At 36.7% G+C, this 22863-nt stretch overlaps 1 protein-coding gene across 3 annotated transcripts in view; it reads right to left on the bottom strand.

The window, feature by feature from the left end:
- The window catches only part of TRAPPC8 (trafficking protein particle complex 8), a 90620-nt gene extending 68660 nt beyond the window's left edge, over positions 1 to 21960 (bottom strand). For 2 of the 3 annotated variants that reach the window (XR_003793924.1, XM_029225124.1), the window contains exons 1-6: positions 21443 to 21941; positions 15216 to 15410; positions 5640 to 5729; positions 4649 to 4823; positions 2427 to 2580; positions 28 to 121 (exon numbers count right to left, since the gene is read on the bottom strand). Coding sequence is in view for 2 of the 3 variants with exons in the window: in XM_029225124.1 (XP_029080957.1) it covers positions 28 to 121; positions 2427 to 2580; positions 4649 to 4823; positions 5640 to 5729; positions 15216 to 15410; positions 21443 to 21599 (865 nt within the window). In the remaining variant the exon portion in view is untranslated. Of the gene's footprint in view, positions 1 to 27; positions 122 to 2426; positions 2581 to 4648; positions 4824 to 5639; positions 5730 to 15215; positions 15411 to 21442 lie in introns of all 3 variants that reach the window. The other variant, XM_029225128.1, reaches the window with a different exon arrangement.
- Positions 21961 to 22863: the final 903 nt, after the last annotated feature.

Genomic DNA, 22863 nt, shown 5'->3' with positions numbered 1-22863 from the left:
AGAAACTTAGAGAAAGTATATCAAGACCTTTGACTTCGTTATCTAATCCATCCAATGAAAGCAAGTTACTATCAGAATTCTTATTTGAAGTTATAGTACAAGGGCCATCTTCATATGATTCCTATCAAAATAAAATTTAAGCAGCATTAATGGTTATATTTAATCATGTTTAAGATACCATCAAATTCATCAACAACTATGGTAAATCTCATTTTTTTTTGCTACAGCAACTCTTTTCTTCCAATACTCCAAATTCTTAACTTCTTCCATGTATCATATTCTATCACTTCAATCCACACCTACTATATTCTTAAATTCTGTTTCACATGCAACCTACTATCCTAATTCTTCTGAATTTGAGTTACTTCTATCTCAGTTTTTCTGTTTATATGTGATATGCACATGCTTATATGAAACCTGTATATATATCTATGTAAGGAATAATGGCAAGACAGATGGACTACTAGAGTCAAGCAGGGGTAAAAAAAGAAGGATGGTATGGAATCTGCTGGATCACAGATGCAGCGTTAATAGGTTGGAGTGCATTCTGAATACACAGAAGTGTTTTGGAGAAATATCCAATGCAAAAAAAAAAAAAGAAAGAAAAATATCCAATGCAACGTTTACTTGTAAAAGGGGCACTGATTTCAGCCAACAAAAAAAACTTTAAAAATACCCAGACTACTCCATAAGACCACTAATACTATGAGGTATTATTCTGAGTGCCAAATTTTGGGAAAAATATATAAACTAGAACTTAATAAGAGGAACGTGATCAGGACAAGAAACAGTCTAAAAACAACATTTAAGAAAGAGTTGAAAAAATAATATATTTAGTCTAGAAAAATATTTTAAAAGACATGAGAGCTATCTTGTATAATTTGAAAGTTGTCTTAATGGAAAACTGATATGGTCCCTATAGGATTGAGTACAAGCAAAGGGAGAAAAATTCTGGTTGATCCTCAAGCTGCTCAGACATGGAACAGGTCACCTGAGAAGACAATGAGTACTTTTACTAGATGAGGTCATTTATAGGTTTAAAGGAAATTAAAGCATTATAACAGGGGTTGGATTTGACAACCTTTAAACTATCCTTCAGTCCTGGGCTTCTAGGATTCTAAGCTGTAGAATTTCTATAGCTCTGTCTTCTATTAAAAGTTCTCCAACTGGACAATCTGACTTATTATGTTCCCTTTCCCAGCCTAAGATGGCTGGATTCTAAATTGAATATTTCAATACTATTCCTATTCTGAGTGTGGCCCTGAAACATCATTTAAAGTTCCTTCACATCCAACTGGTTCTTTTCTCTCAGACACCTTTCCCCAGCATTATCTTAAAGAAGGTCAACAATTATCTCAATATAAAAGTGAATAAAACTGGATTAAAAATTCCATATATAAGAAAGAAAAGGCAAATAAACAGATTATTAAACAATATTTATATTAGAACATCAAAAACTACATGAACTTTCTAATTCATATTTCTTAAAATAATATCACATCAAGTACATAATGTAGTTTAACTGTACAAAATATAAATATATTTTCCATTTACTTAAGAAATCCTCTTTCTAAACAAAAAAAAGTCAACTCTTGATTATCTGAACTAAGCATAGGAACTTGGCATTTGACCACTACCAAGTGGCATAAAGTTCTACCTTAAAAATTGGACAGAATGTGAAACCTTACACCCACACGCATTAGCCAACAGACAACAATTAACATTAGTCTAGAACTCTATATTAGAAGAGTTGATTAGGAAGAAACAAAACTTCCTGGAAATTCAAAAGAAAAGGAAATCAGAGGAAAGTTAGGGAAAAAAGCCCACCCACCTAAAAAGTATGAGCTCCAAAAGGTGGCCATAAGAACAGCATGTTGAAAATGAAGGAAGGCAACCCCAGAGCATGTGGATAATAAAGAATTGACTGTAAGCATTCATAATGAATTAAATGTACAAGCCAAAAATTCTATTCTCTACATGTTTGTTTAGTCAATCTAATTCAATTCTTAATGTATAATTCACTTTTCATCATTTTTTTTTCTCTTTTTTTTTTTGGCTGGGCCCCGCGTCATGCAGGATGGGATCTTAGTTCCCAGAGCAGGGATCAAACCCACGCCCCCTGCAGTGGAAGCGTGGAGTTATAACCACTGGACTGCCAGAGAAGTCCCCACTTTTCATCTTTTAAGAAAACAATCAATTAACACTGATATTATATACCTGAAAGGTATACACATAAGGGATTACTGCAGTTGGTTAAAAACAGCTTCTGAACTACTGACTTAAGAGCTCACATACTGATGGATCAAAACTAGCCAGATTCCACAAAATAACTATTAGTAATTCTACAAATTCTACAGTGATACCATTAGCCATAAAACTGAAATACAGCTTTTGTAGTTTGCTTCATTGTTGTTTTTTACATATACCTGGTTTTGAATACTATTTTTCTGGAGATACTGACTCCAAGGATCTGGTATCTGTTCATCTGACGCTCGATTAGGTGTTCGAGAATTAATTTTAAGTAAATAGCAACCCTGAGTTCCATATTTCTGTTTCATTTCTTCATAAACTGATTCAGCTCTAAAATAAAAAATGGAAAAGTTTGTAGCCAATGGGGAGCAGACCTTAGGCAATAATAGTATTAAAATAATACAAAAACCATGAAAAAATAGTCCCCCCAAAAGAACAAAAAGTTAGAGGTAGAATAATTTAAAAAACTAAAAGTTCATGATCCTAACTGAAATTTAGCTAGCTTGGTTATCACCTTAAAGCACAATTACCAAAGTATGCGTCATGGAATAAAATTTTGCAGGATACTCTTATGTTAGTCAAACAGAAAGTTTTGGTGGTCAAGCTAGTTTGGGGAACTACAGTAAGCAAGCCAACCAGTTTCTTTTGCAGCAGACCACCTCAGAGCCTTCCATTTGCTAATATGTACTGTGAATTTCCAAAGAGTGGCTTCAAACTTATAGATCAGAAACTCTTTCAACTATGTGAACTAGTCTGCAGGAAATACAACTTTGCGAAATTCTGTCTTAGAGAACATTTATCAAAAAATGTAAGTGCTAACATAAAAAAGTATAGCACCCCCCAAAAATTCATCTTTCACTGCTAGAGTTTACCCTTCCCTTAGCTGTCTCCAAAGGGACACAGTTCAGAGGAAGAAAAACGAGAAAACGCAAAAGCAGCCAAAATATTTATTATATAAAAATCCACCCTTTTTCTTGCAAAATTTATAATAGCTGGATCCATGAGCTAATCTCAGATACAACAAAAAGCACTTGATTTCCTTACTTTTAGTTAACTAGACTTGCTAGTTAGTGGCAGACAAGATACTTCAAATGATAAGTCAGCCTAAGAATCAAACAGTACATTCTGATGGAAAATGAAATTTTGGTACATAGAGTTAACCTAATTTAAATAGCTTTTTTTTTTTTTAACCAAAAAGCACATGGATAATCCTATATCACATTCAAATGCAGAAGCTAATACTATACAAATAACAAGCCTAACAAATAATTAAATCATATTACACACTATAAAATGAAAGCTGGATAAATAAAATAGTTATAAATTTGTATAAACACAGATATAAGTATACGTGTATGTATATACACTCAAGTACAAAAAACTAAACATCTACTTGCTTTACCAATGACACTGCTAAGCATAAGAACCACTGATCTAGTACTGCAATTATCACTTAAATATCCTAGTTATAACCATCCAATGTGGAAGATATATACCATATTCAAATGATAGAAACTAATTTTACTAGCCAGTTCAAATTATTTCTATTTATATAGTACACTTTATCCAATAAGCTACAGATTGTTTATGATGTCAAAAAAATTCTAAAGATTTGTAACCCTCAGAACAATTCTGTGGTCTTAGAGAGGAAAATTTATTTTAAAACGATGGATTGTGCTCATAACAAGGGCAAGAAATAATTATTTAATTGCATATCCTAAACAGCATTGAGATATCAGAGTAACAGTTTGAAACAACAGATTAATTTGATCCACATCTTGAACCAAAATTCAAAATAAACTGCAAAGCCACAAAAGTAAAATTGTTTTAATATTATCTTATTTTTCAAGAACTCATCTTTAAAGATATCTATTCTCTTATCCCAAAGATAAAAGGACTATGGCAAATCACTAATAATGAACATTAAAGGGAGCATAAGAAAGAAGCGCTTGGATGTTTCTCATACTGTGAAAAACATCAAGGCTAAATATAAAGCGATGAGAAAGTGAAGAGTGGAAAAAGCAGTGCCTATAAGCCAGGAAGTGAAAAGTCAGAGGAAAACTGGGAAAGAGAAAAGAGAAAAAATGAGAAATAATATTATACAAAGTAAGAAATAACAGTGAAGACCTATAGGTATAAAATGGCAAGCACTTGTGAACAAAGATTACAATAAGAGAGATATACATTGAAAGAAAATTTTGGGTAAGCATATGAAATCTAACATAAAATGATGTAGCTGTTGAATATAACTCCAAATAAGAGATATAGTTAAATGTTTTATTAATGAATTTTTACTTTCTTGGATGAAAAATGTATCAAAAACTTAAGCCATGTCCAAATCAACATTAACTCATTTAACAGGAAATTATTTAAAATTTAAAAAATAAAAAAAGCTTACCTCTGTTCATCTCCTGCACTTACATCATGTAAAAGTACATAATATTTAAGTGTATTTGGTATAAACCACTTGGGGTAGGAATAATCATTGTTGTGCTGAATTCGATGCTGTTCTTGTGACAACTTTGAAAACTGTTCCATAGGTTCAGCTTCACTAGACGATGTCACCAACATACCTTGTAAATCATATTAAGGTAATTATCACTTATCACTTAATAATAAATATTATCCTATTAATATAAACTTTAGGGAGATATTTTTTGAGCTAAAAAAATCTGATTTTACAGGTTTTCCTGCAAGCATAAAACATTGATAATTTCTTCAACATTTCTAAGTAATTCAAGGTTCTAAATAGTAAAGCTATTTTGTTGGTAGCTTTTTAGATCATTTATATACGTAATAAGGAAATCCATGAAAAAATGGACAATATGAAAATTGTGCAACTATCAACATAATGAAAAATTCTGCTGAATCTTGCTTCTCTCCATTCCATCTCACTGTGATCTCATATTCTATCCCATCCCAACTTTTCACTGTAACTGCATTAAGGAAATGAAAGTCATAACTGTCAAAGTAGGTTAATAGCTATAAAACAGATTACTAAAAAAAATGGATAACTGTTTTTAAATATGAGCTTTTGCATAAGCGATTAATTTTGAGGCAATCAGCAAAAGCAGTTAACACCGACAGTTTACATTTTTTCTTTCTAAAATAGCTTAAAAACATATTAAGCATGAAATTTTCAAGTTGGGTGATAAAGAAAAATAACCAAGCCCTTAGTATTCTTATTTTATAATCAAAAATTAGTTACACCAGTCTTGTATCTAGGATGCCATTTAACAAAGAAAGCAATAAAACTTGTAGCATCATCAATAAAAAATAATTTCTCCATCTCTATATCCTCTCAACAATTTTGCCTTCATATAACTCTTTCTGAGATTAATAACTTCCAAAACATTTGATTTTAAGAGAACATAAAAGTCAAAGGATACATGCTAAATAGTGGTTCAGAAATTCATGATCTGATGCTGGCATCGACTGAAGAAAGGTCTCTCTGTAAGACTCAAACCATGGAGTAGTAGCTAAAATTAACAATAAACAAACCAGTTAAAAGTCCTCAGTAGAATCAGTTTACAACAGACAAAATTTCAAGTCTATTTTTCTAAAAGATATGAAACATCATTTCTAGCAATACACAAGCATTTTTCACTTTTGCTTTAAGATGCATATGTGATGTATGTGTATAAGCCATACACACAAATATATTCATACATGGCAGTATATATATTTGCAAAAATAAAACTGACTTATTCCTAAACCTACCCAATGATCCCACAGCTTACTTACTAATGCTTTCAATATTACCTACATGAATAATCAGATTTTAGAACTAAAGTTTTGTATCCCTGCCACTAGTCATGTTGTCATAAGTAGCTCCTTTTCATAAATGGTATTATTTCCGAACAGTGGTTCTCAACCAAGAGTGATCGTGACCCCCAGGAAACATTTGGCAATGTCAGGAGATACTCTGAGCTGTCACAACTAGGGATAGGGAGGGGGTGCTACTGGCATCTGGGAAATAGGTCAGGAATGATGGAATGATGTAGTACAGCCTACAATGAGGAGAACAAGACAGCACCCCCCGACCCCAGCAAAGAATTATTTGTTCAGAATGTCAACAGTGGTGAGGCTGCCAAACCCTACTTTATAATTTGATTACTTGAGTATGATAGCAACTAAACCTCTTTAAATGGAATTTCAAAGCATACTTACCTTATAATCAAATACAAAGACGTGTGTTTTCACTTTTTGTATACATGTATATGATGTGATTCTTAAAATTTCAAATCTCTCTTGCTCCATGTTAAGCATTTTACATTAAAACTATTCTAATGTTAAAAATTTGAATTTAGTTAAACTTAGTCATTTCATTAGGTTTAAGCAGATTATCTAAATCACAGTTTTACTAAAAGGATACTCCATTCCTATTTACTTATGCTGACTATAAAACCTTGTGTACTTTTTTGTCTTATTCTTAGAATCACTGAAAACACAGCAAGTATATTTTCTGTTTACATTATAATACTACATTAAACGACTGGGAAGGTTGAAGAAAAAAAGCTATTCATTTTGACCGAATAGCATATCCAACCTGGTGCCATATATACAAAAAAACTTTAATTGCAAAAATGCCTATGAGAATAATCCACATATTGTTTAGGAGGGCTATTACAAAAATCTCATGTTTATTGCTATAAAAGAGGAAAAACATTCCCAGAAACAGTACAATATATATGAAAAGTGGCAAAAATCGGAGAATGAATGACAAGGATTAGTCTGTTAAAACAGGAAAGCAATTTTCTTACCAACCAGTAAATATATCTTCCCCCCAAATGAATCAAAATTAGTCTCTAACTTGAAAATTAGTATTAACTTTCATTTAATCCAATGCCAAGAAAATATAAAGATTAGATAATGAAAATTTTGCTTAAAGAAGAAGGAATCTCCACAGATGGGGGAAATGACTTTATCAGCTTTGATTATTTTTCTGTTTGTTGCTTCAATGATGCAACATTAACAAATTATTAACAAATTAACAAATAACAGTAAGTTGTAGACATATGTAGACATATAAAATGTAGACATATGAAAAGGGGTTTGTTTCACGGTGGGCTGGGGAGTTCTGAATAAACAAATTAGGTCTTCCAAAACAGCTATCCTTTGCAACACTATCTGGAATAAAAGACTAGAAAACCTACATGTCCGTCGGGGGGACATTAAATGGAGGCACTATGCAGCTTTAAGAGAAAGGGGAAAATCTCTATATATTACTATGAAGTGCTCCCAGAATACATTAAGTGAAAAAAGACAACAGCAGAGAAGTATATATTTTTGTGAAAGGGAAGAAGATACAGAAAGCCACATATGTATTAGCTTATATTGTCAAAGAGAAATAACAGAAGGATAAATGCCACCAACAAATGCCATCATGTGTCAGAGAAAGAAGAAAGAACAGATAAGAAAGGGGAAGGGCCTGAACAGAAGCTAGACCTCTGCAAATGTACCTTGTTTCACAGTTTTGACTTTGGAACAATATAAATGTCTACATAACTAAAATTAAAAAGAAAAATAGCAAGTACACACATGCAGGAGTTCTTAAACGGAAATAATACTTTCTAAATACTGATGCAAGAAAACACTCGGTACTCAACAAAGAATATAAGGAGCACAGGAAAATCTTCTAAATGTATATGGCAGAAGTGGGTTTTATCCTTCAGGTAGGTCACATTCAGGTTGATGAGGTAAGTTTTTCCCTCAGCCACATGTTTCCTTGAAGGGCTAGAAGTCTCCCTTTATTTTTCTTATATGTCAATAAGTCTAGGGCATCCTTCTTTTTTGCTTTTTCTAGTGACATTTTTGAAGAAAGAAAAAAAATAGTTTATTAATTTTTTTAATATTAACAAAAGACTAACATTTAGTGACAATTCTGTTCCCTTAAAAATTCTCTTGTACTTATTTTGGGATGAAATCGGTATTTTGTTCATACTCCTTTCCATCTCTACATGTTCTTTGGTTGGAACTGAAACAGCAACCACGTTATCCTACCAGTTCAAGTTTCTCTATGCAGAATGTACTTTTCCCTTGGTAAGAAGGGTAAGGAAGGCAGCTAAGAGCTGAAAAACAACATAATGCTCTATATCCTCCACTCACACTCATAAAATGCAGCCCTCTCTCTCTCCCCATTTCTTCTTTGTTCCTTTCTTAGTGCCAGTAGCTTCAGACACAGAGTTACTAGTGTTCCAATACATACCTAACAAGGGCTGCCAGCAGTGAGCTAGACCTAGAGCAACTCTGGTCCTCTTTCTACTGAAACCAAATACTATCACTAGAAATCCCAAACCTGCCAGTGAAAAAGACTGACTACCCTAAACATAAATGTCACCTGTAAATCACATATTTTCCCTTTCTAATCATTCACAAAAGTTGAAAGTACCAGAAAACCACCATTCAGACTAAACAAAATAGCACTAAGAAATATTACAAATTCCACACAATGTTGTCACTTAAGATTATAACTTTAAATAAACAGTAGTACCAAAACTTAGTATATTTCAGAATGAAAATATTCAAGTAAGGAAAAGAAATCAGATAATTAGATGCTGTATAATTATTTAATTCTTTAAAATACAGTTTCAAGGTCAAAAATACTTGACAACACAGTGATTATCAGAATATATGGTTTAATTCAGAGTATCTTAGACTACAAAAGCACCAACAAACTAAAACCAGAACTCATATAAAATTTATGAGCATTTTGCAAATCAAATAATCTTAAATAATATGAAGAGCTAAGAAATACTAACCTTGTATTTTAACAACCACCTTGAGAACTATCCTTGAAGAGAATATTTCTAATCAAGTGTTTTCAGAAAAATCAGCAAAAATCAAAGTATTCTAAAGAGATTAGAGTCATGATTACTTATGCCCAATTATTAAATTTCTCACACACCACAGGAGAAGACTTTTTAAAACAGGTTGTCCTTTATTGAAACTATATTCTTTTTAACCCTCAGTATATCAGGAAAAATAGTCACTGCATTTACTATCTGGATATAACTGACCCTTGATATTTTATTGTATTTTTAATTCATTTTACAAATTATTTACAGAATTAAGAGTACAACCATAACAAACTTTTTAATAGATTTTAGTAAAGCAAACTCAAATTGTATTCCATATATTCCCCATTTTAAAGATACATGCCTCAGTTAGGCAACGTTTTTTGAATGCAACTAACTGTTCATCAACTATCATGCACAAACCTACAACACATCCATCATGTAAATACCAATTCCAGATTCAAACACATCTCTAACAACTTCTAGTTCATCATTACTTCTGGTTCTTCTTGCACTTGCATAGTCAAGGTGCAATATTTTGGAAAAATGTGATGGCTCATATTCGCTGAAAAGAAAAAGGTCATTTTTCTATTTGCTCCATCACTGCAAAACGTTTTCATTCTTTAGACTTCTAAACAGCAAACAGAACGATCAAGCTAATAAATTTTTTACTTCTACATCATCTAATTCTTTCAGATTACCTTCATACACATACCTGCTTTCAGCATTTGTCCACTTACAAACTGTATCAAGTAAATTTTGTTACACAAACTTATGATCATAAAAGATGAAAGAATACGGTCACGTCCTTTAACAAAATGGGATGGTCTAGGTTATCATCTCAAAATATTGTGTGAAGTCTTTTCTGCTAAATTAGTGATTAGCTGGATGAAAATACTGTATTTTCTTTTTGTTCTTAGAAGTACATTGTTCACTCATCAGTTCTTGAGCTTGAGGAAAATTGTCCTGGATATTGTCATCTGAAGACTCATAGACTGGGATTTCTGTATATGATTAATTTCACCATTGTCATCAGAGTCCAATAAAGTAGGTAGCCACTAGCCACATGTGGCTAGTGGGCACCTGAAATGTAGCTTGTCTGACTGAGGTGTGCTGTAGGTGTAAAATACACATAAGATTTCTAAGACAATATAAAAAAAAGAATAAAATTTTCCACTTATTACATTTGAAATGATAATTTTTTTGTGTGTGTGTGTATATATATATATAAACTGGAATTAAATTAAATATATTATTAAAATTAGTTTCACCAGTTTCTTTTTACATTTTTTTTTTTCGGCCACAATGCGCAGCTTGTGGGATCTAGTTTGCCTACCAGGGATTGAACCTGGGTGCTCGGCAGTGAAAGCACAGAGTCCTAACCACTGGACCACCAGGGAATGCCCCCTTTTTACATTCTTTATTGTAGCTACAGAACACTGAAAATAATGTAAATGGCTTACATATTTCTATTAGACAGTGTTAGTCTAAAATGCTATACGTCCAGCTTCCCTGATGGCGCAGTGGTTAAGAATCCACCTGACAATGCAGGGGACACGGGTTCGAGCCCTGGTCTGGGAAGATCCCACATGCCGCGGAGCAACTAAGCCCGTGCGCCACAACTACTAAGCCTGCGCTCTAGAGCCTGTGAACCACAACTACTGAGCCAGCGCACCACAACTACTGAAGCCCGCGCACCTAGAGCCCGTGCTCCACAACAAGAGAAGCCACCGCAATAAGAAGCCCACACACTGCAACAAAGAGTAACCCCCGCTCGCCGCAACTAGAGAAAGCCCGAACGCAGCAACAAAGACTCAACACAGCCAAATATAAATAAATAAATAAGCAAATTTATATCTAAAAATAAAAGAGTAAACACAATAGGGACTTCCCTGGTGGTCCAGTGGATAAGAATCCACCTTCCAATGCAGGGGATGCAGGTTCCATCCCTGGTTGCGGAACTAAGATACCACATGTCGTGGGGCAACTAAGCCCATGCAGCGCAACTACTGAGCCTGCACACCACAACAAAAGATCCTGCATGCTGCAACGAAGATCCCACGTGCTGCAACTAAGACCCAATGCAGCCAAATAATAAAATTCTAAAAAAATTTTTAATTGCCTTAAAAAAAAGTAAACACAATAGACAGTAGATGATAGGATAGATAAAAGTTATCTCCGTTTTAGAAAAATGAGACAGAAATGCTAATAATAGCAGTAGCTTAATGGAAAAAAAGATAATAGGCAAGGAGTGGAGTGTAAACAATCTGGAACAGACCACCACAGGAAATAACTGTATATAATGAAGATTCTTTCAATTCCATCATTGTGTCTTTCCAATTACTGTACTAAGGAACACTAGCTTTAATTGACCAATCTGATGAAGAAAACGTGGCACTGTTAAGCCAAGCTTATGAGGTAAATATCTAACATGTATTTCATAAATAGAATGCATGAAAAGTATGATGACTGACATTAATGGTAAAAACTAGAAGCGTATTTCTAGACAAACAGAGAATTAATCTTATTTACAATGGATAAAACCACTCTCATATCTCCAAAGAGAAGTATTCTAACAGAATCTTATTAAAATGAATTCAGTCCTTCATATCACATTCCCAGTCTTCAAGACCAACATAAAAATAAAGCTAAAGGGAGGTGCCTTAAGTAGCAGGGAAAGAACTTGAACAAACTGTTTTCTTCTGTAGTTTGTCCTAACCACTTGGAATTCTTTTTTAAAATCTGCCTAAGGAGTTCAGCTATAGTAATGCCTCCACCCACTTTTAAAAGCAAATGGCACTGAATCTTTCCTTATGTGGAGATGTTGGCAGGGACCTGAGAATGTAAGTAATATAATTAGATAAAATTTCTCACAACTAAATCATGACCACATTGTTCCTATAAACTATCTATACCAAACAACTTTAATAAACTATAAAAAAATAAATATGCCAATCCCTAATATACAGGCAACCAGACATTGGATTTGAGAATCTTTCTCTAAAGATAATTAAATGACCCCAAATAATTCATAGTGAGAAGGGACTTCCTTGGTGGTCCAGTGGTTAAGACTTCGAGCTTCCAATGCAGGGGGAGCGGGTTCAATCCCTGGTCACGGAACTGAGATCCCGCACTCTGCGCAGTGCGGCCAAAAAAAAAAAAAGAACTGTGAGTAATAAAAACTGGGCAACTCTCAAGCCTATTCACAGCCTTACCACCCAATAAAGAAGTCCACAAGATGACAAACTTTTTTATGCCCAATCAGGGTTATAATACCTCAATTTGAAATAGAAAATAATGCCAAAGGCTCACCAGACATTTAAGGAAAGTTTCCAACATGAAAAGGAGAACAAAACAAACTGAAAAATAATACAAATGAAAGAAAAAGCATAGGATAGAAGAAAACTTAAAGACTTAAAAGAAGCCAACAACAATTTACTAATATCCTTTTCAGACATTCATTCCTCAAAAATTTTACCTTCCACACAACTTTTCTCAGGAAACCGCTGGAGATCCTTCACCAAATCAACAAAATACACCAAAAAAGATATGAATGAGAGGCTACAGAAAAGGGAAAGAAATCTCCAGAAAGGCAGCAGTGGAGCAGGCCTTGGAAAGCAACCAGACCACGACTGAGTAGAACAGTGTTTTGAAACTTTTATTTCATTATCTCCCCCCATGAGCCTTTTTAGACATTTTTCTAATTGATCATTCTCCCCAAAGAATACTTAAAAATATTCTTAGATACTTAGATATACTGTGTATCCATTTACAGACTGTGGTCCTTTGGAGAGCCACAAACCATTATAATATCTAATATTTTTGCTCCCCAAGTACCAAATTTTCACCCCATTGAGGAATGGTATCATTCCCCATTGAGAATGCCTGGAATAGAAAGAGAGAAGACTTCAGGAAGGAGATCTTAATAAATGGATTATCTCATAAATTAATCTGTCAAGGGGAAAATCTTACTGAGTGAGAGGCTATTAGAAGTCTGAGGGACTAGTAAAAAATACAAAGAACTCTGGGCAAGTTGTTTTTAAAAAGGCAATTACTAAATACTGAAAAAAAAAAAAAAGAGCTGTATAAGAATGAACTGAAAGCCCAACATTCGGCTCAGCAGTGAAGAAGTGAATACTCAGTCACAGTACTGTAAACAGTGAGTATTAATCAAAAATTATAAAAACTGCATTAGGGAGATGGAGGAAGGAGAGTAATTAAGCTAAATCTTCATCAATTATAATAAGAAATCAATAAATAAAAATTTTAATTAAGCCATAAATAGCCATATAAAAATATTACTTAGAAACACAAAATGAATACCAGAGAAAAGAGTTGGTGGGGCAGGGGTGCAGAGAGCAGATCAACTGTTGCTCGTTCCTCTCAAGTCTTTTTAGCATTATGCCTCTGTGTATATATCATTCTGATAAATTAAATTTTTTTTATGTTAAAGGTATATAAGCTTTGGAGGTTAGGAAAATATTTTCAGTATAGAAAAAGATAATTTTTTTAAAATATGATAGTTAATCCTTCTCTGTGTGCCCCTCAGCACTTTGGCATATTGGATATGCCATCTCTCTATTACAACATATTGTCATCTTAAGATACTATAAATTCGAATGTATTATAATTATTGACCAGATATATGACTAATATATGAAGTTATATATAGCATCTCATTCATCTCTGATCTCAATGCAAAGCATACAGTAGGAAATCAATAAATATTTGTTGCATGTATAATAAAAATATTAAAGTCCCTATAAAATAGAATCACGGGATTAAAGGTCTAGAAGAGGCCTTAAGACGTAATCTAGCCAATTCCTCTTGTTTTCAAAGAATAAAACTGATTCTGAATAAGTGACTTATTCAAGTTATCCAATTAACTACTGGATAACTCTGGCCCTTGATTCATTGCCCTTCACATCTCAACATGAATTTTCCATTGATGACAGAAATAGTTCAAATTCCACTGCTTTCTCCCAGAAATCTGCAAATTTTGCCTCATGTTGAAAACATGTTATGCCAGGAACTGCTTAAAATATGTATCCTGAAAATGGATTCTTTTGATTTACAAAGATAACCATAATCTTCTAAACTTAGTCTTATTAAGTTAACTTGCCTTGCTGGAATTAAAATTACAGAGAAAGAAGAAAAATTATAAACATTTAAACAAAATAAATCTACAAATACTTCTAACCATACAAGTGCAACCAACTAACTTGAGGATTTAAAACATGCCACTTAATTTCTCTTTGTATGTTTGGAAAAATCTTTAAATATGCAATTAGGAGGTGTTAAAGTAATAGATTATGAGTTATACTGATCTAAGATTATTTTATTAGGCTGCTAAAATATCCTAATTAGATGATGTACTTCTTTTTTTTTTTTTGGCCACACTATGCAGCATGCAGGATCTTGGATCGAACCTGTGCTCCCCTGCAGTGGAAGCTCACTGCCCTAACCACTAGACTGCCAGGGAACTCCCAGATGATGTACTTTTAATCTTTCCCCTCTAAAAATCTATCCCATGTCTCCCCATTAAGTCTTTTTCATACTGGAAAAGAGTCACACCAACCACTGCTAACTCACTTTACAGAGTATTACATAATTTTACCTACCAAGCCTATTATGAAAACATTTATCATTCAAATCAGATTAAGATCAAATATTTATTTATATATTATAAACATTTCCTCCACTTAGCGCTAAGCAAGATAAAAAATATAATAAACTTAATGCTTTTTATGTAATCACAGTATTACTTAATGTCACAAGAGAATAGTTTATCTACTGTTAGTTCTTTCATTCAAGAAATATTTATTATGCTTATGATCTAGGTATTACTTTAGATACTAGGAATAAAATAAAGAGCCAAAGTTCCTGCCCTCAAGGAGCTTGTATTAACTTTACAATTAGAACTACAAAAAAAATTTTTCATTATGAAAAAGTAAAGTGAAATCACATAATTCATAGTTATTTGAATGGCTGCCCGCTTACTTGACTGTAACCTCCTTAAAAGCAAGGACTTTTTTTTTCAACATTGTATTTCCAGGCTCTAGCACTCAGCAAGCACTTAAGTGTTGAATGATTTCCAAGTTATAGAATTACCTTTTCTAATAAAAAGAAAACGTCATTTTAAAAATAATGATAAACCTTATTACATACCACTGATGTTGAGGTCGTAATCTCCTGCGGTAATCACATTTGCTACTAATCCTTCTGCAGGCTGACTGCCAGAAACAACATCATTCAAAAGCTTCCGAATGGCTCCAGGCTGAGGTGGTTGGGTGATAATGTTGCTTACTGCTATCTTCAAGTTTTTGATTACGTGAAGCTGATTATTGGGATCTCTCATATGAACTTAAAAAGAAAAAAGAAAAAACCTTGAAATTATTTCTATACAAAGCATAACAGGCCAACTATTACAACAATAATAAACTGGGTTAATGGTTTATAGAGGATGCTCAATTTGGAAACCAGAAATTCCAAGTGGAACAGTCTTCGAGAATACAACTGACTTTACAACATTCCATTATACACCAAAAGGGCTAGCTAAACAGTCTAACCTTCCTCTCCCACAATGCTACTGCTCACAACTACTCTACTCTAGGTCCTTTCCTTCCTCTTATGTTAGAGTTGCCAGGGACCAACTACCATCCATACCAAATGTCTAATTCTCACCTCACCCTAAGGCTGGTCCACGGCAGTGTGAGGTCTATGGTATCAACACTGAAAATAGGAAAAGGGAAGAAAGGGAATTAAATGCTGCATGCAGGCTTCCTCTGCTTCTCCGATAGCAATGCCTCCATTCTCAGCCCCTATTCTAGTATCATAAAAATCAATGCTGCTCTGGTGCCGGATGTTGACAGTGAGGCGAGGCTGTGCGTGTGCTGGAACAGGAGGTATATGAGAACTCTCTGTATTTTCTGTTCAGTCTTGCTGTGAACCTAAAACTGCTCTAACAAATAAAGTCTATGAAAAAGAAAGAAAGGAAGAAAAAAAAACAATGCCCAGATCCCTTCTCCTAACCCAGTACCTCCTGCCTCCTCTCTACCTTGGCTCAGTCTATGGGATTTATAACCAGTGGTTCAGGGCTTCAAGGCCAAGGAACAGGTTCTCAGGCGACTGTAGCAAGACAGTGTCCACGGTGCACAGAAGGAAATGTGAGCGTATTTTTTCTCATAAATATAATAAGACAAGATGATTAGTTGCCATGGTACTATAAGAAGCAGTCCACTGTATTGGTTAAGGGCCCAACTTCTGGAGTCAGACTTTATTTGAAATTCCAACCCACCACTTATTAACTGGGTTACCCTAAACAACTTTTAAACTTTCCCATGCTCAATTTCTTCATCTATAACATATAAAGAAAGTAATGTACTTTACAAGGTTATTTGAAGGATTTAGGTGAGATACTCTTAGAAGACACAGTAAGTGTAAAGCACTCAGCACAAGCCTGACACATGACTGTATAGTTAAGATGGAGGCAGCATGTACAACATACTCTATTTCAAGTACATCATGGATCATATACAAATACGAGGCACTTTTTGGAAAACTGACTTTGGGTACCTACCCATTAAAAACAGACGTTATTTTCACCAATGGAAAACACTTTATACCAAACTTTTAAGCTCAAGCCCGCCTACATTTTAAATAAAGTTACATCTGTTAAAAACTGTCTTCCTAAATTTCCTGTGTGTTCTGTTGACTTCTAAATCTTTAATTAAAAGACATTAAACAAAAATCTTTTTAAAATACTATATGTGGCATGAATATGTGTACTTGTATTGCAAAACTAAATATATGTACAGAAAGTATACACGCAAATTCCATTATAATGATTACCTATGATGAAAGAAGGAAAGAAATGGGACTGAGGAAGGGTAAAAAGGTGAATTCAGCTCTATCTATAATGTTTCTTTTTAAAGGAAAGGAAAAGATACAAAGCAAATATGACAAGATTTCATTGGCTCTAGGTAATGAGGACCTGGATGTTTCTTGTATTCTCTGCATCCATCTGTAATTGTTTTCTAAATTATTTAAATAAACATATGCAGGCCTCTCTCCCTAATGAAACTTCTCAGCTGGTCTAACTATGAAACAGAGAGACCAAAAAACACAAAAATACTACGGTACATTTCTGATATTTTTAGAGTGTACTGTACAAGTACTTTCCTTGAAGGGTTGATCCATAATTGTCAAATAACATAAGTAGCCATGTATGTATTAAACCTCTTTCAAAATTTTAAATTGACTCTAGTATCCGCAAGTGCTAACACAAAAAGGTTATTCTAGTTGTGCCCTATATTCAGAACGGGTTAACCAGTTATTACGTTATTAGTTATTGGGTAATCTTACTAATAATCCAGAAATTAGTTATTATGTGTGGCAGCCAGACTCTGAAATGGCACCCAATGATCCCAGTTATTTCCTGGTATATACTCTGGTGGAGTCCCCTCCCACATCCCAGGACTGGTATGTGTGACCAATGGAACATAGCAAAAACAATGGTATACTACTTCTGAGATAAGGTTGTATGAGTTCAGGGCTCCCCTGGTGGCACAGTGGTTAAGAATCCGTCTGCCAGTGCAGGGGACACGGGTTCGAGCCCTGGTCCGGGAGGATCCCATATGCTGCGGAGCAACTAAGCCCATGCGCCACAACTACAGAGCCTGCGCTCTAGAGCCTGTAAGCCACAACTACTGAGCCCATGTACCACAACTACTAAGCCCGCATGCCACAACTACTGAAGCCCACGTGCCTAGAGCCCATGCTCCACAACAAGAGAAGCCACCGCAATGAGAAGCCCATGCACCACAACGAAGAGTAGCCCCCGCTCAACCCAACTAAAGAAAGCCCGTGTGCAGCAACGAAGACCCAACACAGCCATAAATAAATAAATATATTTATATTTTTAAAAACAGGGTTCAGCCTCCATCTTGGTTCTGATCACTCCCTCTGGGATAAGCTAACTGCTATGTCATGGGGACACTCAGGGAACCTATGGAGAAGCCCACATGGCAGAGAATTGAGGTCTCAGGCCAGCATCCAGTGAGGAAGTGAGACTTGCCAACCATATGAGTGAGCTTGGAAGCGGATCCTCCAGCCCTAGATGACCACAGTCCCTGCTAACAGCTCCACTGTAACCTCAAGAGAGAACTGTCCAGCTAAGCCACTCCCAGATTCCTGAGAAACTGAGAGATAATAAATGCTTTTGTTTTAAGGTGCTAAGTTTGGGGGTAATTTGTTACACAACAATAGATAAGTAATATACTGGAGTAGCACAAAACCAACTTAGTAAAGAGAAAGGCAAAAGCTAAGAATGACTGAGAAATGCTCTTAAATCACACACAAAAAATCCAGAGGTTCAGAATTAAATAATTATATCAAGGCTTCATTAAGATTATAATGTCACAAAAGGTGATGTTATGTATCATATAACATCTCAATTTCAGGGTGAAATTCAGCTCTACCATTACCTTACTTTTATAGACTACCATATAAATATAGTTTCTTGAATACTGTACTATGGAGCAACATTCCCCACTGTGCTGCCCATGGATTACTGGTTGCTCAAGATAGCTGTCTGAAAAATCAACTCCATGTTCAAATAAATTTGGGAAATACTGGATTAAGTTTTTAAAAGGTCTCTTTACAGCAAGTGTTCCCAGAACTCTCCATATGCTATTAAGCAAACTTATTTGACCACAAAATTTTTCCAGGAAACATACAACTGGTGTACTACAGAACATATTTTGAAAAATAAAATAATGGTATCTTTTGTTTTTACGTAGCACACAAAACTTTACTGTACTAAAAAAAAAATTTTTTTTAACTCAGTTGCTTATAAACCACACCAACTCCCCCAAAACTCCATACCCTTGCTTAAGAAATCTGTGAGTGCCACATATTTACCATTAGATATGAAATCAAAAATTCCTTTCCTAGAATTCAAGATCCTTCCTTATCTAGGTATTTTCCCTTACTATCCTGTACTCAATAGGGACTTCTCCCACTGTTCCCCCCAACCATTGAATCGTAATTTATACCTTTGCCCATACCATTCTAACCTCATCCCTGTCTTCGACAGGGAATGCCCACCCTCTTCTTTTCCACCAACCGTCAACCTATTAAAGTCCAACTCACTATACTCCTTCCTTAAATCTTTTGCAGTCTACACAAGGAAAGCAGAGTACTGATTTCTGCCTCTATTCACTGCACTGTCCAATACAGGAGGCACCAGCCACATGTGTCTACTGAGTACTTGAAACATATCTAGTCCAAACTGAGATGTAATATAAGTGTAAAATGCACACCAAGTTTCAAAGACTTAGCAATAAAAAAATGCAAAATAGCTCATTAAGATTGTTGTATATTTACTACATGTTGAAATGGCAACATTTTGGAAATATTGGGTTAAATAAGATATTACTTAAACTGCTTTCACCCATTTCTTTTCACCTTTTTAAATGTGACTACTAAATAAAAGTTATACATGTGATTCACATTATTTTACTACTGGACAGCACTGCTCCGTTGTGTGAATAGGTGATTCTAAATATTACCAGCAGATAAGACGACTTGATTAAGAACACCTTGTCTTGAATCAAATTGCCTGTTTTTAAATCTTTCCCACCTGTAAGACTGGACAAGTTAACATCTCTGGGCCTCAACGTCCTCAAATTTAAAATGGTATTAACGGTATCTACCTCATAGGACTCAAGGAGGACTCAAAGACAAATGCTACGTAAGTAGGTATAGGTGTTTGCATTATTATTCATTAGCAAAGCAGAAAAGGGCACACAGCTCAAAATCAAACGCACTGTTTTGTCTTTTAAGAATTTAAGAATGTAGCGCGCTTTATTGTTTTTATTGACTTAGGACAATACTGGAGGAGGTGAGATGGATGGCTAAAGTACATGCTGAAGAAAATCCAAGTTCCCAATCTTTGCTTTATTGGATAGCTCTCTCTCTCTCTCCTTTAAATACAAAACTGAGGGCTTCCCTGGTGGCGCAGTGGTTAAGAATCTGCCTGCCAATGCAAGGGACACGGGTTCAAGCCCTGGCTCGGGAAGATCCCACATGCCGCGGAGCAACTAAGTCCGTGCGCCACAACCACTCAGCCTGCGCTCTAGAGCCCGTGAGCCACAACTACTGAACCCACGAGCCACAACTACTGAAGCCCGCATGCCTAGAGCCTGTGCTCTACAAGAGAAGCCACCGCAATGAGAAGCCGGCGCACCGCAACAAAGAGTAGGCCCTGCTCGCTGCAACTTAAAGCCCGTGCACAGCAACGAAGACCCGATACAGCCAAAAATAAATAAATTTATTTTAAAAAAATAATAAATACAAAAGCAAACTTACAATGGAGATATTCTCCCAAAGAATACACACGTGTGGCATGTAAATAAATAAATTTATGGCACAGCATTTTTTTGTGTGAAGTCATAACCAAAAAACCATGGTCGTTGGCTTGACACAGCTTTATTATAGAACCTTTTTATTTTAAAGTTCTTAACGCAGAACTTTCCCTATACTTTACTATGTTCTGTTTGCAAAGTACAGGTAAAGATATTGGTTAAACCACACTTGACTATTATTACACTTACTTTTCCCTAATAAAGAATCTAAAGCTGGAGAAAACAGGCAGCTCTTCTATAAAAGATATTTCTCCCGTTGATTAAACTTTTAACTGAAAAAAAAATTCAGGACTTTTCCATCTCTATAAATCGTAACTCCAACTATCTCGATTAAATTAACTACAACTTGTCCTTAGTTCCTCGTCCATTAGGCAAAAAAAGGCTGCTGCAAGTTTCATTAATTTTATAATTCTTTTTATTTTCTTGAGAGATTAAGTAAAATACTGGATACCTAAGGAAATGTTTGAATTCTCAAAAGAAAAAAGTAAAATAACTGAACAGAACGCTTGAAGGGGATGCACCTCACTGCTAAAGAATATAATACTCAAGACAACTTTGAAAGCCCGGTTTAACTCCCAGGGGAAAATGATTCGTCGTCTTCCCCCTAAGACCTAATCGGTCTAACAGGGAGCATCTTCTTACCCTGCCCTGCCTTGCAACTTCCTAATTCCCTCCCTGTGGCGGCTGAGAACAGTCTCAATGCCCTTCTCTGGGACTCACATTTTTAATTACCTAACAGTGTGGCTGGTCGGGGAAGTGCCTAGAAAAACTGGAGATTAGGACCATGATGTCTAGACCACCTCACGGCCCCTCCTCCTGCGGCCACCGGAGACACCGCGGGGGCCCAGCCCAACGCCACTCTACCGGCTCCGGGATGTAAACACCGCCCTTCTCTTCCCTGCCCGCCCCCAACTTCCCTCTCCCGGCCCCAGCTTTGCGGGAGCTCAGTGGAAAGGGGAGACCACATACCCTCAGAAGTGAGGCGAGAGAAGGGCTTAAGCAACTCCGCGAAGCTAAGGTGATTGAGTCGAGTGAGCCGCTCGGCTTCGTCGCTACACAGCGCGGCGACACAGGGGACGAAGGAGTCCGGGATGAGCTCCTGCACTGATTGTACACACTGGGCCATCACCGCGGCAGAGGCAGCAGCGGCGCCCGCCCTCCGGCCCACTCTCAGAGGCTGATCCTGCGGCTGCAGCAGCTACTGCCGCCGCTCGCCGGCCTGGCCCGGCCCGGCTCGGCCGGGCGGGGCCCGACACTGAAGCCTTGAGACCAACAGAACAGACGCCGCCGCCTCGGCTCCCGGGGCACCCGCCACCGACCCCTCGCCGTCACCGCCGCTCCTCAGCGCTCGCCCCGGCGTCCTTGCATTCCACCCTGATAGGTGGAGACGCCAACAATCGCCAGTTAATCCTCCCGACGGCAAAGCGTTGGTCGCCGCCCGACAGGAACCGCCATGTTGGGGCCGAACCCTGACCCACCGGCGTACTTATCCCAGCAGCCCCCGCGCTCGCCCCTCACGTGACAGTGTTAAAAAAGATGGGGGCGGGGGAAGAAAGCCAGGGAGAGGGAAGCAAAAAGCGACCGAGGCCGGTCTGGAGGCTGGCGCCGGAAGTGCGACGGGTGGGCCCCCCCTACTGGGCAGGGTTGGGGCGGGGCTACGAGCGCGGTGGGCGGAGCCAGGCGCGGAGGCACGCGGGGGTTGGCCTGGTTCTCGCGCACGTCCTTGGCAAAGCCCAGCAAGGTGTGACGTAAGGGTCGGTAGGCCGAAGCTCGTGGTCTGTGCTGTTACAGTGGTGCAGGCACCCGTTCGTCTTCCACGCCCACTCGACCCTCCTGGGAAACGGTAGGTAAACCATGTGGCTGTTCGAGCTTTCTGCCCGCCCGCCCTGCCCTTCCCACGCTCCTAGTGGAGCGACTGGGGGCACCCGCTCGGCGGAGAGAGCGTGCTGCCCGCCGGGTGTTTGGGTGTTTCGCTGGAGCCGGCCTAAACAGGCCACTTATCATTTAAACACAACCATGCTTTCAGAAAGCTTTTAGAAAGGACTGCCATGCATGTGAACTCAACCAGTGAACAGAAATGTGTGCCGTTGTGGGCGCTGCAGTTAGCCCGAGTGTAAGAGAAACTACTGCGTTTTTGTGGGTCTCACGGAAAGGATGTGCCCAACCTCCGACCCGTTCATCCGCTGCCGCCTTCTTTTTACAGTCTGCTAGAGTATTTACTTTATAGTGATGGAGGTGTGGGAATCCAGTAATTATGTGCCGAATAGAGACCTGAACTTCTATTCCTAACTTTCATTTTTATAGATTTTTTCCTCTAAATATGTAGAAGTGAATGAAAGGAATTTTACTATAATATTATTCATCTCCTTCTGAATTAAATGACAAAAATA

Source organism: Monodon monoceros, unplaced genomic scaffold (genome assembly GCF_005190385.1).
Source record: "Monodon monoceros isolate NGI ecotype Baffin Bay Population unplaced genomic scaffold, NGI_Narwhal_1 Super_Scaffold_1, whole genome shotgun sequence".
Lineage (NCBI taxonomy): Eukaryota > Metazoa > Chordata > Mammalia > Artiodactyla > Monodontidae > Monodon > Monodon monoceros.
This window is presented reverse-complemented; position numbering and strand designations above follow the sequence as displayed.